The sequence below is a fragment of the Pristiophorus japonicus genome, chromosome 20 (genome assembly GCF_044704955.1).
Source record: "Pristiophorus japonicus isolate sPriJap1 chromosome 20, sPriJap1.hap1, whole genome shotgun sequence".
NCBI lineage: Eukaryota > Metazoa > Chordata > Chondrichthyes > Pristiophoridae > Pristiophorus > Pristiophorus japonicus.
Genome location: NC_091996.1, coordinates 44,523,170 through 44,542,617, shown reverse-complemented (window position 1 = coordinate 44,542,617; position 19,448 = coordinate 44,523,170). Strand labels below are relative to the sequence as shown.

The 19,448-nt window shown below is 44.5% G+C and overlaps 1 protein-coding gene across 3 annotated transcripts in view; it reads right to left on the bottom strand.

The window, feature by feature from the left end:
* The window catches only part of LOC139232924 (dual specificity testis-specific protein kinase 2-like), a 146,207-nt gene that overhangs the window by 47,182 nt on the left and 79,577 nt on the right, over positions 1 to 19,448 (bottom strand). For all 3 annotated transcript variants that reach the window (XM_070863422.1, XM_070863421.1, XM_070863423.1), the window contains exon 2: positions 18,141 to 18,337. In XM_070863422.1, the coding sequence (XP_070719523.1) occupies positions 18,141 to 18,326 (186 nt within the window). In that variant the 5' untranslated portion in view covers positions 18,327 to 18,337. The remainder of the gene's footprint in view (positions 1 to 18,140; positions 18,338 to 19,448) is intronic.

Here is a 19,448-nt window from a genome sequence, read left to right as displayed (position 1 = left end):
TCCCGTCAGAATTTTATATGTTTCTATGAGATCCTCTCTCATCCTTCTAAACTCCAGTGAACACAGGCCCAGACGATCCAGTTTCTCCTTATATGTCAGTCCTGTCATCCCAGGAATTAGTTTTTGTACTGGAACCTGTGGTGGTTAGAAATCCAGAACAGGGGATCTAGGACCTGTGTGAACAGGTCAAGCAACTGTACATCTCCTTAACCAATCAGATTGAAGAATCTTCACTCAGGCATGCAAAATCTGAACCAGAAAGCAAAATAAAGAGAGGGAAAGAAAGATGGGATTAAGCGAGAGATAAAGGAGACAGAAAGAAAAGGTTGAAAAAATTATTTATATTTTTTAATTTTTTTAAAATCTCCAACAATAATTAAAATCTGAAGGAATGAGACTCCACACTGGTAAATGTTAATTTTCAGTGCCAGGGAGGTTGTTTAGCAGTAATTAAGACAGTGTCATGGTACATCAGTTATTGAAAGTTGGCATGCAGGTACAGCAGGCGGTGAAGAAGGCAAATGGCATGTTGGCCTTCATAGCAAGAGGATTTGAGTATAGGAGTAGTGAGGTCTTACTTCAGCTGTACGGGGCCTTGGCAAGGCCACACCTTGAATATTGTGCACAGTTTTGGTCTCCTAATCTGAGGAAGGACATTCTTGCTATTAAGGGAGTGCAGCAAAGGTCCACCAGACTGATTCCCGGGATGGCAGGACTGACATATGAAGAAAGACTGGATCGACTTGGCTTATATGCACTGGAATGTAGAAGAATGAGAGGGGATCTCATAGAAACATATAAAATTCTGACGGGATTGGACAGGTTAGATGCAGGAAGAATGTTCCCGATGTTGGGGAAGCCCAGAACCAGGGGTCACAGTCTAAGGATAAGGGGTAAGCCATTTAGGACCTAGATGAGGAGAAACTTCTTCACTCAGAGAATTGTGAACCCGTGGAATTCTCTACCACAGAAAGTTGTTGAGGCCAGTTTGTTAGATATATTCAAAAGGGAGTTAGATGTGGTCCTTATGGCTAAAGGGATCAAGGGGTATGGAGAGAAAGCAGGAATGAGGTACTGAAGTTGCATGATCAGCCATGATCATTTTGAATGGTGATGCAGGCTCGAAGGGCCGAATGATCTACTCCTGCACCTATTTTCTATGTTTCTATATTTCTATGTTTATCACGTCGTTAAAAATGTACTTACATTGGAACAGACAGAACTTTTTCTGGTGAGTTTAATGGGTATCTATCACATAAGTACATCAACTTTTACACAGTTCCATGTATTTCAATGCCGAGTCTCTCAGCGAGATACTGTTATAAAAAGCTTCTGGGGTGGAAGGGCATCTCAGACAGCAACTTCCTGATTTCTGCATTTAACTGTGCATGTGCAATTACCAGAAGTTACTGTTCAATGTATTCTTTAATAACGGTGAATCCGGATAGCCTCACCATTATTTTTACCGCACAATCCAAACTAAATGATTTTATAGGTAGCCAGTCAGATTAAGTACAGGCCAATTATCGTATCTCTCCCTTTGAACGGTCTAGATTGATGATTAATCATGAATACATTCGATTGTCTCACTATCATCGGTTGTTTTAACCCTAAACCCAATAATAATCCTCAATATGGTTATCTATTTTTAATGTTTATTAAGGTACGGGTTGATGGGGGTGCTGAGGGATTTCACCATCAGCAACAAGTACTCACAAGCCAAATTTCAAATAAAGTTCCTCTAATCTGCGCTAACAATGTACCATTGCCTTATCTTCAGAATAGTACCCATATTGCACATCAGTGGCAATGTTTCAACTACCTCCAACAACTTATATCCAAATGGCGCCTTTAACATAGTAAAATGTCCCAGGGTGCTTCATAGGAGCGTTATCAAAAAAAAAATGACACCAAGCCATACAAGGAAATGTTAGGGTCGATGACCAAAAGGCTTGGTCAAAAAGAGAAAAGTTTAGGGCAGGAATTCCAGGGATTAGGACCTAGGGCACTGATGGCTCGGCCGCCAATCGTGGTGTGATTAAAATCGGAGATGTTCAAGAAGCCAGAATTGGTGGAATGCATAGGGTTGGAGAAGATTACAGAGATAGGGAGGGGCAAGCCACACAAGGATTTGAAAACAAGGATGAGAATTTTAAAATCGAGGCATTGTTTAACTGGAAGCCAATGTAGGTCAGTGAGCACAGGGGAGATGGGTGAGCGGGACTTGGTGCGGTTAAGACACTGGTGGCAGAGTTTTGGATTACCTCAAGTGGAAATGTGCAGTCATAGCAAAGGACCGGATATGAGGTCGGAAGCTCAACCCGTGATCAAATACAACACCAAGGATATATCAAATATTACACTAAATGCAACATAATTATACCCTAGCAATCCTGTGGCCTCCCTGAATGACATTGTCAAATTATGGGCAACATTGTACAGTCAGAACAGTGTTAAGGTTGTCCTGACTCATTTGATTTAAGATCCTTAAATCCAGTGGCGAAAGGAAACTTTTAGCTTCATCAGTATGAACTGGATTTGAACACCAGTGAAAAGATAAACCATTACACCCCCAAATCCCTCTGCTCTTCCACTTCGAGCTTACTTCCATTCAGAAGATGTTTTTTAACAAAGTTTGTCACCTCAAACTTACTGACATTGAATTCCTTTGCCACATTTTTGCCCAATTCTCCTTCTTATCAATTTTCCTTTGAGGCTTCCTTTAGTTTTCTAAAGAATTAACTATACCTCATATTTTAATATTGTCTGCAAATTTCGGCACCACTCCCTCTAGGCCTATATCTGTAGTCGCACCACATTTGGAATCCAATGAAACAACATATTTGGTGATAGTTAAATAAACAAAACTTTTAAAAGATCACCATGCTCTTAAGCTGTGTGCAAAATGTTGTATTCTGCTCACTCCTCACAGATCTTAAACTGGAAGCTGCAATGTCTGCTTTGTACTGTCTCCCTGGTAGCAGACAGTAATCCTGAGATCAGCGCTCTGAGTCCTTTAGCATTTCTCATGCATTTCATTCGCTGCGGCTCAAACACTGGGTTCTCAAAGCAGAAACTGTGCCATCGGTGTTTCTATAAATGCTGTCAACACCTGTACAAGTTTATTCTGCAGTGCCTGTAGTCTTTGGCTTTACTTTTTATAATTTAGTCTTCGGATTTACTTTTTATAATTGGCAAATTAGAACTCTGCACAACAGCAACATCTGAGGTTGCCAGGGAAACGTTCCGAGTGCCTGCTGCCATGGGACTAAGGTGTTAAGCTCAAGCTCTTGAATACGGCAGCCGAGTTTTGGATCAGCTCAAGTTTGCTGAGGGTGCGAGGTGGGAGGCCAGCCGGGAGAGCATTGGAACAGTCGAGTCTAGAGATAACAAAGGCATGGACGAGGGTTTCAGCAGCAGATGAGCTGAGGTAGGAGTGAAGACAGGCGATGTTAGGGAGCTGGAAGTCGACAGTCTTGGTGGAGAGGAAATGGGATCAAAAGTTCAGCTCGGGGTCAAATGCGATGCCAAGGCTGTGAACAGTTTGGTTCAGCCTGAGATAGTGGCCAGGAAGAGGGACAGAGTCGGTGGCTAGGAACCTGAGTTTGAGACGGGGACCAAAGACAATGGCTTCAGTCTTCCCAACATATAAATAGAGGACATTTCTGCTATGTCAGACAAGCAGCGGGAGAAATCAGAGGCAGTGAAGGGGCTGAGAGAGGTGACGGTGAGGTAGAGCTAGGTGTCAGCAGTATACATGTGGAACGTTGTGTTTTCTGATGACGTTGTCGAGGAACAGCATGTAGAAGTATCCAAAAATTCAACTCAATACATCCTGCCTGGATGTGTATTCTTGCTTAAATATCTGTTGCAATGTTGCTTTAGCTGTGTTCAGGGTTATCTGGATGTGCTTCACCTCTTGCAGTAATATCCAATCTCCACTCCACATTTAGCGAACGTTATTCTTGGAATGTTTCCCATCTACAGGAGAGGCATTGGCCCTAATAAGAGGAAACAGAAGTTTTGAAGTGCCTGTCAGACTACTGTTGGTTTCATATTTCTGAAACCAGGTTTTCTGAGATGACGTCTTTTAGACCTAGTCTTATAACTACGCCAGCCCAGTAAGGGGCGAGTGAACCTTTAGCGCAGAGGTAGCCTTCCCGCCTCTGGGCCGAAGGTGCAGAGTTCAAATCCCACTCCAGACAATCCTGGTAGCTGGAGTCAGAGCTCCAGCTTTGAATTCTGGGTTGATTTCCAGTGGGATAGTCACATCCGGTGGTGTGGAAACCTTGGCAGCTGAAGGCACGGCCACCAATGGTGGAGTGATTAAAATCAGTGATGGCTGCTGCAATCAGACAACTACTAAGACCTTGAGGGCAAAATTTACCCTCCGCCGGAAACGGGTCATACCGACCATTTTTCTTGTGTTTTGGCCGCTGCAATGGATGTGGCGGCCCATCTTGTGAAATTCAGCTTCGTCGGTTTTTTTTTCGAGCGGGGCGGACATCAGTCATAATGAGGGCGGAAGTTGAGGCGAGACGGACTTTTCACCATTGTTAGTCATCAGCGCCGAGCTGGTGATGTCATCGCGTTGGCGCGTCAACAGGTCCCTTCCCTTCCGCCATTGTGTGCTCGGCAGCTTTTTAAGTTAGGTCCACTGGGCCACCAGGGAGGGTTTCGACTGAGCCAGTGGCCTGACACCCAAGAGGGGGCATAATTGTCAGACCGACATGACAGTCGGCCAACAAAAAAAAACATGGCGGTAGCGGCAGTGCATCCTCCCCTTTAAGTGAAGCCGCACCACCATTGCAGAAGGCCACAGCCTCACTGGACCACCGGGAAAAAGCTTGTTTTGGCACTGCCAGGCGGACCAAAGATTTTCGGAGGGGAATGTCGCCGTCGGGGAGTTAGATCGGTGGTGCACACGGTGATGACGCACTTACCACGGATCGGCTGCAGCGGAGCGGTTGGGGGATGGGGGGGGGGGGAAATCGGGGCATGGCCGGGAAATCTCGGGAGGGCAATTGGGCTAGCAGCGGCCATGCCACGAAAAGTCGGCGGCTACTCCACTCCATCGTGTGGCTACCGATTTGCGGTGGTAACAGGCCTTAGGGGGAGGGGCAATTTCGGCCCCATGATGTTTAAATGGGAAATATTTGAACAATCTCCAATAAAGTATGCTGCTTCTCAGTACCCATCCCATGAGAGGTCATCAATGTGGCAGCAGTCCAGAGTTTCAGTTCAATGTGTGCATGGCGTGAGGAACACCACTGGGCGTAAGTTCATTGATCAACTGCTTGTGATGCGGTGTAGTGATTCATATCCATTCCATCGTCCATGATCGATCCACTCCACGTTTTAGTCAGCAAGGCCACTAACACTGGATTAAACAGGGTTTGAACTGTGAGCTGAAGATGAAAGTGTAATAAGCAGCATGGCTATTCAGCCATATTTAAGCTGTTTTAAATAAAACGTACATTCACAATATTTGGGACAGTAGAAAAGGCTGCAGTCCAATGATGTTTGAACAATTAAAAATTAAAATAAATCACATTTGAATATTTGTTGCACTCAATCTCATTTTTAAGAATTTCTACAATCCAGGAAATTTTGTGTTTTGTAAATCCCTTTACCTGTACCACCATTTTCACTTCTAAGCCAAACTCATAAATATTTCAGTGCCAGACTAGCACCTTAACTCCAAGCTGTATGACTCTCAGCAATAATAATGGAATTGTGATGCAAGTACTAATAGTCCTCCACAGTATATTATATTTCTCATAACAATCTGGCAAGACAAATACACTTGTATATAAATGTAGTTTACTTCAACTGTGCTGTTTCTTTTCAGAACTGTTTAACTCTTGATTCTATGAAAATATCTGTTCTGATATGAAACTAATGGATACTTGGTCAGCACTTCCTTAGAAGTATCTCTTAACGAATAGGTAGCTTTTTGAAATAAATATCTTGGTACAGTATGTTCCCTTCAGTCTATTTGCTAAAAAGGGAACAAATTCTGGTCATGTTTATTCCTCCAGCCTTTCTGAAGACGCCCTGGAGTCTCTCGAGACCCAACGCATCTCCTTTGCCTGCAGTAATCCAACACTCATCACAAACAACATGTGAACAAACAGTTGGCAACTCTGGAAGTATTCCCGGAGGTTTCGTCACATGACCTCCCGCCTCTGACCGTCTCGCGCAGTCAAACAGTCTTTCTTCCCCAGCACCTATATTTTCTGTAACTACAGGTTGAGCGTCGAAAATCCAGAGTTCCGGAATCTGGACACCCTGCCAAGCCGCTTACCACCGCCAAAAATCAAACTCACAGAAAAACAAAAACTCCAACCCTACCTTTTCACAAGCACCGCTGCTCCGGGGTCCACATGCAGGTCGCCTTCACTCGGCCAGAACACGGGCGTGCCTAAAATGCAGACCGCGGCACCCCCAACCTTGCACGCCGGCGGTCCACTTAAAATCGCCAGCACCGAAACTCTGCAAACGGTAGTTCCGAAATGGTCCGTCCGAAATTCGGACACGCACACTGCAACTCCCCAAGCCTGCCAGCCCCTGCCTGCCCCCAAATGAAACCGCGCAAATCTGGAGCTGCGATCGGATCACAACGCCCCATGACCCTGAACAGAGTCGGAAAGACCTTCGGAAATCTGGAAATATGCCGAATCTGGGCTCGAGCATTTCCGGATTTGGGACGTCAGAAAGACATTCTAAAGTCCAGAAATACCTGGAATCCAGAATGGCCTCAGTCCTGAGGCTTCTGGATTTTTAACGCTGCACCTGTGATAATTGAAAGTGTTCAAAGAAAAAATAATTTTTTGAATACCTCTATAATTTTTCTTCCGAGTTGCCCACAGGAATAACAACAACAACAACAAATTGCATTCACATAGTGCCTTTAACACAGTAAAAAGTCCCAAGGCACTTCACAGAAGCGTTATCAAATATTCACCTGAACATCCACAGGAAACGCACCGACTCAAACCTGATGCCTAACTAGCCCAGTGCCCCAGCTTCCCTGCTTGGCATATTTCCGCCACCCAGGAATAAACTCAGTTCTGTCAATGTATAGTGCTACCAAAATGTACCAAACTGAGGAAGGACCATCAGTATATTGACCAAGTAATCTGCGATGTATTATATAACCTGTAATCCAAGAAGCCGTGTCAGATTTGTACAACTAAATAAGAAAAAAAAACAGATGTACTCATCTTAATTATCAATATTTCTCTAGGTTTCCTTATATGAAGTATTAATAATTGCATCTGAACATCATGAAAGTCATGGTTACAGACCACAAGACAATGAAAACAGTATAAAATAAACAGAACAATCTACTGTTTAAAGTTATGATATTTATAAGTTTTCTTAACTTGTTTTGCTTTCAAACAATATTATTGATATTTTGAGTAGCATCTAAATATTATAATTTAAATGTTATATGTGTATCCATCTATCTACGAATCTATCTATCGATCTATTTTCATATAACATTTATATTGAAATATTTTGGAAAAGACTGAGTCTGCTTGTGTCAAAAATCTGAGTACAATCCCTGAGTATAACCTATGGTCATTTATGAAGATTGCTATCACAATTATGACTCAATTTTGCTGGAAAATCTTTTGACAGTTTACTTCAATGAAAAAAGTATTATTGGCCATGATTACATAAAGCCATGAAGAAATGTCACCATTCTCCAAATAAACTGACCATGGTTTAAAGAACACTTGGCTAATTGCTCCTTCACAATTTAATTAACAACACATCAGTTCAGCATAGACAGCACAACTTTATTATTTAAGGGTTTTAATATTTAAAAGCATGTCTTTGAAATATTATACCAATAGTAACATGCTCCATTTGGTATATCTTCATTAAACATTGATTTGTTTTGGGTGTGTTGGGCTGACTGGTAATGTTTAAACAGGTTAATAAGCTTAATTAATTCTGAGGATAATTTCTCTTGGAATTATCTTTGTAAATATTTCCTAAGCAAATAAACAGCAATTCTCTTTCATACTTCCGTATTTACACATTTTATATCCGAAATATTCCTTTGAAATACAACTTACTGACCTGTGCACAAGGGTATTATAGATGATACAATATAGTTGTCAGGGAACAGGAGTTGAAGTGTGATACTGGATAGATCCTATGGATGAGGTGAAATTCTAACAATGAGAGGTTTCAGTTATGAGGAGAGACTACTGAGAAATTGAGGCTGTTCTCACCAGAACAGAGACGGTTAAGAGGAGAACTGATAGTGGTGTTCAAAATTGTGAAGAATTAAATAAGATAAATAACTTAATTTAAACGGACAGAAGATTGGTGAGGCTCAGTTAGGAGTGCGCAGTTCTCACTACCTAATTTTCCTCTGCATTCCACCCAGGTTATTATTTAACACCCAATTATTTAACGCCCAAGCGGGAAAGAAGATTATCTGCCTCTAGGCCCCGATCTTAACTCCAAGTGGATTACCTGCTCAGCCCTGAATGAAAATTACAGTCAGGTCTCAATGATGTCATCGGGCCACAACATGCATATGTAAAGAAGGACCCTGTTGGCTCCGGGTTCATGTTCTTGTTGCCTGCTCAGGAGAGCAGGTTAAAATTGTAGATGTTGTGATCATGGGGGCTTTCGGACAGAGCCAGGTCAATTTTAACTGCCCACCTGCCAGGTTTCTGCTAAGCGAGTAGGGTTAAAATCATCTCCCTAGAAGTTTAAAAACCAGCTTCAGTCAGAATCTTGTATTCAGCCTATCTCAATATAAACATTGCGATGATGTGTTCAGTAACCTTCAAAAACTCAAGAAGCTTAACGGAAGGAGGCAAGCAACGGTCAGTTATATATATGACTGGCAGCTCCTTTTTGAATTGAGTTGACAATTATTTAAATCCAGCAAGCTCCGCAAATGTTTGAGGGCTATTTAAATAAGTTGAATTGTTCAAATCATTGAGTCAATTGGAACATTCAGTGAGAAAGGTAACACTGCACTTGGGAAGACTACAAGAATACTGCATATACACAGATGAACCAGAAAATAATAGGTTAATGTCTAGGTCGTGCTCATATATTGTTTTTGTTCAAGGAGCTAGTGAGTATACCATATATGTAAATTTATGTATTATATTTTGTTACATATTTATCTATTGTTCACTAAATTTGCCTGATTCTAAAATATTGTGATTGCTACTGCTTTCTGAAGATGGAAGCAAGTCCCTGTGGAGGCACAGGATATATCCTGCAGCTAATTGAAACAAAGGTTTTCTGTTTGTTATCCTGGGCTTGCTTTCAGAATGTTACCTAGATATTAGGTCCAGTGAAGATACTTGTAGGTAGCTAGGACACACCGAGAGGAATAATCTAAAATACAGAAGCTGAAGCATCTACGATGGGAAAGCAGGACAGAGCCAAAAATATAATGGGGACAATTAAAGGGAACATAGAAACATAGAAAATAGGAGCAGTAGTAGGCCATTTGGCCCTTCGAGCCAGCACCACCATTCAATATGATCATGTCTGATCCTCTATCTCAACACCATATTCCCGCTTTTTCCCCATGCCCCTTGATGCCTTTTATGTCTAGAAATCTATCTATCTCCTTCTTAAATATATTCAGTGACTTGGCCTCCATAGCCTTCTGTGGTAGAGAATTCCACAGGGTCACCACCCTCTGAGTGGAAACATTTCTCCTCATCTCGGTCCTAAATTTCCTACCCTGTATCCTGAGACTGTGACCTCTTGTTCTAGACATCCCAGCCTTGGGAAATATCCACCCCACATCCAGTCTGTCCAACCCCGTCAGAATTTTATCATCATCATCATAGGCAGTCGCTCGGAATCGAGGAAGACTTTCTTCCACTCTTAACATGAGTTCTTAGGTAGCTGTACAGTCCAATACGAGAACCACAGTCTCTGTCACAGGTGGGGCAGATAGTCGTTGAGGGAAGGGGAGGGTGGGACTGATTTGCCGCACGCTCTTCCCGCTGCCTGCACTTGATTTCTGCATGCTCTCAGCGACAAGACTCGAGGTGTTCAGCGCCCTCCCGGATGCGCTTCCTCCGCTTAGAGCATTCTTTGGCCAGGGTCTCCCAGGTGCCAGTGGGGATGTTGCACCTTATCAGGGAGACTTTAAGGGTGTCCTTGTAACGTTTCCGCTGCCTACCTTTGGCTCGTTTGCCGTGAAGGAGTTCCAAGTAGAGTGCTTGCTTTGGGAGTCACATGTCTGGCATGCAAACTATGTGGCTTGCCCAGCGGAGCTGTTCAAGTGTGGTCAGTGCTTCGATGCTGGGGATGTTGGCCTGGTCAAGGACACTAATGTTGGTGCGTCTGTCCTCCCAGGGGATTTGTAGGATCTTGTGGAGACATCATTGGTGGTATTTCTCCAGCGACTTGAGGTATCTACTGTACATGGTCCATGTTTCTAAGCCATACAGGAGGGCGGGTATTACTATGGCCCTATAGATCATGAGCTTGGTGGCAGTTTTGAGGGCCTGATCTTCAAACACTCTTTTCCTCAAGCGGCCGAAGGTTGCACTGGTGCACTGGATGTGGTTGGATCTCGTCGTCAATGCCTGCTGTTGTTGATAGGAAGCTCCCGAGATATGGGAAGTGGTCCACGTTGTCCAGGGCCGCGCCGTGGATCTTGATGACTGGGGGACAGTGCTGTGCGGTAAGGACAGGCGAGTGGAGAATCTTTATCTTGCTGATGTTTAGCGTAAGGCCTATGCTTTCATATGCCTCAGTAAATACGCCGATTATGTTCTGGAGTTCAGCCTCTGTATGTGCACAGACACAGGCATCATCGCATACTGTAGCTTAAAGACAGAGGTTAGGGTGGTCTTGGACCTGGCCTGGTGATGGTGAAAGTTGAATAGGTTCCCACTGGTTCTGTAGTTTAGTTCCACTCCACCAGGGAGCTTGTCAACTGTGAGGTGGAGCATGGCAGCGAGGAAGATTGAGAAGAGGGTTGGGGCGATGACGCAGCCCTGCTTGACCCCGGTCCGGACATGGATTGGGTCTGTAATGGATCCGTTGGTAAGGATCACGGCCTGCATGTCATCGTGCAGCAGGCGGAAGATGGTGACGAACTTTAGGGGGATTCCGAAATGGAGGAGAACGCTCCATAGACCCTCGCAGTTGACAGTGTCAAATGCCATTGTAAGGTCAAAGAAGGCCATGTATAAGGGCTGGTGCTGTTCCCTGCATTTTACCTGCAGCTTTCGCGCTGCAGAAGCTGCATACAATACTCCAGGTGTGGTCTCACCAAGGCCCGGTATAACTGTAGTGAGTCATCCTTGCTCCTGTACTCAAATCCTCTTGCAATGAAGGCCAACATACCATTTGCCTTCCTAACTGCTTGCTGCACCTGCATGTTTGCTTTCAATGACTGGTGTACAAGAACACCCAGGTCCCTTTGTACATCGATATTTCCCAAGCTATTACCATTTAAATAATACTTTGTCTTTATGTTTTTCCAGCAAAGTGGATACCTTCACATTTATCCACATTATACTGCATCTGCCATGTGTTTGCCCACTCACTCAACCTATCTAAACCACCTTGCAGCGTCTTTGCATCCTCCTAACTGTTAAGTATCGAATAACTCCACGAGGCTAAGTACGGTGAGCTAATTCAGGCATGACCTTACTCCAGTTTATTTATTCTCAAAGTGAGAATTCAACATGGCTGCCAACATTATATACACAGCTTGCACGTGTCTGCCAGTGACCACTGGGACTCCGACAGTCGCGCCCTCCGGCGGCAGGTAAAATCCAGTTAATATACATAACATCATTCCCCCCAAAGTCCTTGGTACAGGTTGTATTTACAAGTTGAGACGGTCCGGGTCCTTCCGTTCCCTGGTTGATCTTCTCAGTTCGAAACCAAGCTTGGGTGAGTTAGTAGGACCATTGATGCATTGCGGAGCAGTCGGTCTGACAGGACTGTCAGGGATGGTAGGTTCGTCTTCGTAAATGACACAAGGGTCAACTGTGTTGGTTGGTCAATGATGATGTCATCTTCAATTTGTTCTGAGTTGTCTGTGAATCACAGTTTGGTTTGGTCGATGTGCCTCTTGCACATTTGGGCATTTAACAGTTTGAATGCAAACACCCTGTTCCCCTCCTTGGCTAAAACCATGCCAACAACCCACTTTGGACCATGACCATAACTCACCCAAGCTTGGGTTCGAACTGAGAAGATCAACCAGGGAACGGAAGGCCCCGGACCGTCTCAACTTGTAAACACAGGGTCATGAACAGCAATGTCACGTGATACAACCGTGCAATCGTGGTATCATTGCTGCCGTTGCCTTCTGGTTTCGACATGATCATTGAGATCCAGGTGTACAAGGGAGAGCCTGGTTTTGAGGCCTCTCTTCATTAACAGCTCAGCAGGAGGGACCCCGATGCGTGAGTGGGGTCTCGTCTGGTAACTGAGCAGAATGCGGGACAAGCGGGTCTGTAGGGAGCCGTGAGTCACGCGTTTTAGGCTCTGCTTAATGGTTTGGACAACCCGCTCTGCTTGACCGTTAGACATGGATTTGAAAGGGGTAGACCAGACATGCTTGATGCCATTACGGGTCATAAACTCGTGGAACTCCGAACTGGTGAAACATGGTCCGTTATCGCTGACCAGGACATCGGGCAGGCCATGGGTGGCGAACATGGCCCGGAGTCTTTCAATAGTGGCTGTGGACATGCTGGATGACATGATTACGCATTCAATCCATATGGAGTAAGCGTCCACTGTCACAAAAAATATTTTGCCGAGAAAGGGGCTGGCAAATTCTATGTGGATCCTTGACCACGGTTTGGATGGCCATGACCACAGACTCAGTGGAGCCTCCACAGGTATGTTACTCAGTTACATGCAAGTATTGTACTGATGCATGCATGACTCCAAGTCCGAGTCAATACCGGGCCACCAAACGTGAGACCTGGCAATGGCCTTCATCATGACAATGCCTGGGTGGATACTGTGTAAATCTCGCACAAAAGTTTCCCTGCCTTTTTTTGGCATAACAACACGATTACCCCATAACTAACAATCAGACTGAATAGACAATTCATCTTTGCGGTGGCTATCAGGCTTAATTTCATCCTGCATTTCCCTGGGAATGGCAGACCAATTTCCACTTAGGACACACCTTTTTATGCTTGACAGTACAGGATCCTGGCTGGTCCAGGTCATAATGTGGCGAGCTGTGACGGGTAACCCCTCGCTCTCGAAGGCATCCATGACCAGCAGCAAGTCTGCGGGCTGCAGCATTTCCACCCCGGTTGTGGACAATGGTAGCCAGCTAAGCGGATCAGCACAGTTTTCAGTGCCTGATCTGTGGCGGATGACATAATCATAAGCGGGTAATGTCAGTGTCCATCTTTGGATGTGGGACGAGGCATTGGTGTTTATACCTTTGCTATCAGAAAAAATTGAAATGAGCGGCTTGTGGTCTGTTTCAAGCTCAAACCGAATCCCAAACAGATATTGGTGCATTTTCCTAACCCCATATATGCATGCTGAAGCCTTTTTCTCTACATACTGTCGGCTTTTTTAGCCTTAGACAGACTTCTGGACGCTATGCAACTGGTTGGAGTTTGCCTGATACATTGGCTTGCTGGAGCACACAACTGACCCCATATGATGAGGCGTTGCAGGCAAGCGCTAACCGCTTACATGGATCATAGTGTACCAGTAATTTATTGGAACATAGCAGGTTCCTGGCCTTCTCAAAGACTCTGTCTTGAGAGTTGCCCTAAATCCAGTCGTTACCCTTTCTCAGCAACATGTGCAAAGGCTCTAGCAATATGCTCAAACTAGGTAGAAAGTTACCGAAATAGTTGAGAAGACCCAGGAACGAATGCAGCTCCGTCACATTCTGGGGTCTGGGTGCATTCTTGATGGCCTCTGTCTTCAAGTCCGTAGGACTGATGCCATCTGTTGCAATCTTTCTCCCCAGGATTTTGACTTCTGGTGCCATGAAAATGCACTTGGAGCATTTTAGCCTGAGTCCCACTCTGTCCAGACAACGTAGAACCTCTTCCAGGTTGTGCAGGTGTTCGGTGGCGTCGCAACTGGTGATCAGGATTGGAACACGACGGTTCTCGGGACGGACTTCAGCAAACTCTACATGTTTCTCTGAAATATGGCTGCCGCTGAGCGAATTGCGAAAGGGTATCTGTGGTATATAAACAGTCCTTTGTGCGTGTTGATACACCTCAGTGTTTCCGACGATTCGACCAGCTCCTGTGTCATGTAAGCGGAGGTCAGGTCCACTTTGGTGAACGACCCCCCCCCCCCCCCCGCTAGCACTGTAAACAGATTGTCAGCCTTGGTTAAAGGGTACTGATCCTGTATCGAGACTCGGTTGATCGTTACCTTGTAGTCTCTGCAGATCCTGACCGTGCCATCACTTTTCAACACCGGGACAATGGGACTGGCCCATTCGCTGAACTCGACTGGTGATATGATTCCTTCCTGTTGAAGTCCGTCCAGTTCGATCTCGACCTTCTCCCTCATCATGTATGGAACCGCCCGAGCCTTGTGATGGATGGGTCTTGCATCCGGGTCTAGGTAGATCTGCAACTTGACTCCCGTGAAGTTGCCGATGCCTGGTTCGAAAAACGAGGGAAACTTGCTCAGCACTTGAGCACACGAAGCATCATCCACTAATGATAAGGCTTTAATATTATTCCAGTTCCATTTACTTTTCTCAAGCCAACTCCCACCGAACAGCGTTGGGCCACTGCCTGGAACAATCCACAACGATAAATCATGCATAGCTGTATCATACGATACCTTTACTGCCGCACTGCCAATGACTGGTTTGAGCTCTTTGGTGTAGGTACGCAGCTTCGCATTGATTGGGCTCAGTTTGGGTCTTTTTGCCTTAGTGTCCCACAGCTTTTTGAAAGCCCTCTGGCTCATTATTGACTGACTTGCATCCGTGTCCAATCCCATAGATATTGGAACCCCATTTAATTTAACTTCCAGAATTATTGGAGGACTGTTGGTAAAAGAATGTACCCCATACACTTCTTCATTCTGTACCTCAGGTTGAGTTGCCTGTGCCGCTTGAGCCACGCTGGATCGATCATCCTCAGCCACGTGGTGTGTCTCACTACGCTTGCTCGGTTGCGGACACATTCGCTGAAGGTGCCCCATTGTTGCACAGTCTTTGCACACGTATTGCTTGAATCGGCATTGATAGGCCCGATGATAGCCCCCGCAACGTCAACAAGGCGAGATTTGATTCAGCCCCGATGGCGGACTTTAAGCAGTTACAGGTCGTATGAACGCAGACAAGAAGGCCCTGCTATGTGCAGCTCTGCCTGCCGACGATATTATTTTATCCAAAGCTGGGAAGATATCTGTTTCCAGTTTTCGTCCGTGGACATGCATGCCTGGGCGATCGCGATGGCCCTGCTCAGGTCTAGAGATTCAGCAGCCAGCAGCTTTCGAAGGATGACTTCGTGGCCAATGCCAAGCACGAAAAAGTCCCGCAGCATTTCCTTCAATGCAGCTCCGAAGTTGCATGACCCAGCGAGATGTCTCAGGTCGGTGACAGATTCCGCCACGTCCTGGCCCTCGGAAAGATTGTACGTATAGAAACGATACCTCGCCATGATGATGCTTTTCTTTGGTTTAAAGTGGTTCCGAACCAGCGTACACAATTCATCGTAAGTCTTATCTGTTGGGGGTCGAGTCGGTGAGAGTAGATTTTTGATAAGGCCATAAACTTTTGACCCACAAGCGGTGAGGAGAACCGCCCTGCACTTAATTGAGTTATCAGTTCCTTCCAATCACGGCTTATATACACGGCTTGCAAGTGTCTGCCAGTGACCATTAGGACTCCAACAGTGGCGCCCTCTGGTGGCAGGTAAAACCCAGTTAACATACATAACACTAACAACTCACAATCCCACCTAGTTTTGTGTTGTCACAAACTTGGAAATATTACATTTGGTTCCCTCATCCAAATCATTTATATATATTGTGAGAAGCATCAACAGTAGGGTGATATAAGTTCTGAACGCCTTCAGAAAGGCTCAAATGGCACCGCAACCCTTTAGGAGCCTGAAGAGGCAGGAGATTAAGAAATACCAAGCAGAAATGACAAGAAATGGAATCCAACATACAAACATGATGTTGCGGGTAGTTGACAGAGCCTGTTCAATGGTAAGTCGAGTGGACGAGAGTCAACATCGCAGAATGTCTGGAAAGAGCTGGAGGCAGGTTTGCTCCTCCAGATTATCTGTTACTGTTACACGTTCTGCCAGCTCTAAGCTGAATGTTAGCTGCAGATTATCATTGTAGCAGTTGATTCAACTTTGCATTTGCTGCTTTACTGGCCCAGACCCACTGAAGACAGTGCCCCACAGTTGCTACCAAGTAAGTGCACGAATGCTTGCAGATATGGAGGGTGGCATCTTGCAGACTGCGGTCAAGCAGAAACTGCTGGCTGTTGAAACACCCCGGCATGCGTTCTTTCGTGTGATTGGGGTGCTGCTGAAGAACAATCCTGCATTATGCTTAGTCAGGCTTATATTGGGAATTTAAGCCTCTGCATGCACTAACAACTTTGCCTGTAGATGCGAATGTCAGGGTGCTAACAAGTGGCACAGGGCATCTCTGGTGCAAGCTGGCCTGTCTAGCACCCCTCCACTGGAGCCCTCTTCATCCTCCAAAAAGCTCAGATAAATGGAAATAGTATCCATACAGAAAAAATGAAGCAGGACAATGGATACCATGAAGGCGCAGAAGAACTTGAGTACCAGCAGAAGACAAATAGCAAGACAAAATGAAGACAATTGCAACTGCTCACTGAATCTTCTTACTATGCCCTTTAAATGAACTTCCATTTACAGCTGATTGCTGTGTGATCCTGGACATTCATTTATACACGGACAGAATTTGTACTTGGCATTGTGCATGGAGCAACATCAAAAAACAAATGCAGGATAAAATTAAGTCATCACATGTCTCATTTTAAGATGTTAGTGAAACTCTCACCAGTTTAAGGTGGGAGCTTCCTGGCCTCCATTTCTAATGTGAGCAGGAATGCGAAAACAGGGCGGACATCTCCTTCCTCGGGTGCCTAATGCCTGGTACACTCACTCACATAGGATGCTGCTTTCGAAAAATAACAATGATAAAGTATTTGCTGTGTGAATCATATATGCGCAGTTTGTATGTAACATGTGCTAGTTCTTCAATTGGTCTGCCTCTTTGTTTAACAAGATATTTAGGAGATCATGTCAGTGATAAACATTAAGTTGTTTAATTTGCTCTGTGCAATTATTCATTCATTCTCCAGAGCTTGTGAATTTTTGTACCTGTGCAAATTGTTTCATAAGAACATAAGAAACAGGAGTAGGAATAGGCCTGCTTCGTCATTCAATCCAATCATGGCTGATCTGATCTTGGCTTCAACTCCACTTTCCTGCCAGTTCCCCATAACCCTTGACTCCCCTATAGTTCAAGAATCTGTCTATCTCAGCCTTGAATATGTTCAATGACTCAGCCTCCACAGCTCTCTGGGGAAGAGAATTTCAAAGATTTACAAACCTCAGAGAAGAAATTCCTTCCCGTTCCCATCTTAAATGGACGGCCCCTTATTCAGAAATTATGCCCCCTAGTTCTAGATTCCCCCACGAGGGGAAATATCCTCTCAGCATCTACCCTGTGAAGTCCCCTCAGAATCTGATTTGTTTCACTAAGATCACCTCTCATTCTTCTGAACTCCAATGAGTACAGGCCCAACCTGCTCAACCTTTCCGCATAGGACAACCTCTTCATCCCAGGAATCAACCCCGTGAACCTTCTCTGAACTGCCTCAAAGCAATAGATAGGTTGTTCAGAGTAAAGATCCCCAATAGTGTATAGGTCCATGTCATACCTCAAAACAAAACTAGGCAATTAATGATTAATTGACAGATTAGTTATTACTCTTAAGGATGGTCCACATGAAAGGAAATTCAACCGAGTCTTTAATTCCACCTTCAAACTGTTCATTTCTACAAAATTAAGAAGGCAACGTATAACTTAGGTAAATAAGCACAATACAAGTGGGGTAACTATAAAAAAGGCACCGTTCAGATTGTGCGAAGTGGTTCTCTTACCTTGTACACTTTAGAAAAGAAGCCACTTCCTGCCAGTTCAGAGTTGAAGTTTTCCCAGAACTCTAGCTTCCTGACAGCTGTTCGGAGTTTTTGCCAGCGATCCACGCGATAGTATGCATCAGATGATTCACCATAGTATGCTGATGGGCTTGTGGGTTCATTTGATATTATTTCTGTTTCACACATGATAGCAATGCCTAGAATGGGAAAATCAGAAAGCCAATAAAACATCTAATGTACACAGTATAGTATTTTAAAAATATTTAAATAAGGAAAGACTTGCATTGATAAGATACCGTTCACAACCTCAAGTGACCCCAAAGCAACTTACAGTCAATGAAGTATTTTTGAAGTGTAGTCTCTGTTGTGATGTAGAAAATGCAGCTACTAATCTGCGCACAGCAAGCTCCCATAAATAGCAATGAAATAAATGACCAGATCTTGGTTGAGGTGTAAATATTGACCAGGATACCTGCTCTTCTTTGAATTATATCATGGGATCTTTTACATCATCTCAGACGGGAACAGAGCATTGGTTTAACATCTCATCTGAAATAAGGCACCTCTGACAGTGCAGCACTCCCTCAGTACTGCACTGAACTGTCAGCCTAGATTGTCTGCTCAAGTCTCTGGAGTAGGATTTGAACCCACAACCTTCGGAATCAGAGGTGAAAGTGCTCCCCACTGACTTACAGCTGACACAGTTTGCAGGTTTATTGCAGCTTGCAGTGTGTAGCATCTACCACAAGGTTTTAGATTACTAACAACATGTACACATTTTTCTTTTCTCAAACAGCATGATATTTTAACAATAAATAGAGAGATGTATAGTCACAGGTGTCTGTTAGCATACCTATAGGCAGTAATGACTGCCAACACTCTGTATCCCCACACAAAACCAAGTCCCTGCACAGATGCACTGCAATGCAAGCCTGCACCATCTACAAAGCTACTGTGCAGGTTGTGTTTTATTTCATGGTGATTTTGCCTACTTCTTTATCCTATTTTTTTAGGTCAGGACTCCATCTAGTCCCCTTTAATAACAACGCGTGTCAATCGTGTTTTCACGTGATCACAGGATTCTCAGTCTGCCATTTTGAATAATCGCATCATGACCAAAGGCAAGACAAGGATATTGGGAGGGAGTTACAGAGTTCCATGACATTCTGCTCTGCACTGTAGTCAGGTGTAATTGTCTAAGGGTGCATCCATACTCCCTCATGGAACTCTAAGCGAAACAGATACCCGAGCTTACTCCAAGATTGGAGGCCCCATTCACACAGTCATCTTCAAAGCCTGCAATGACTT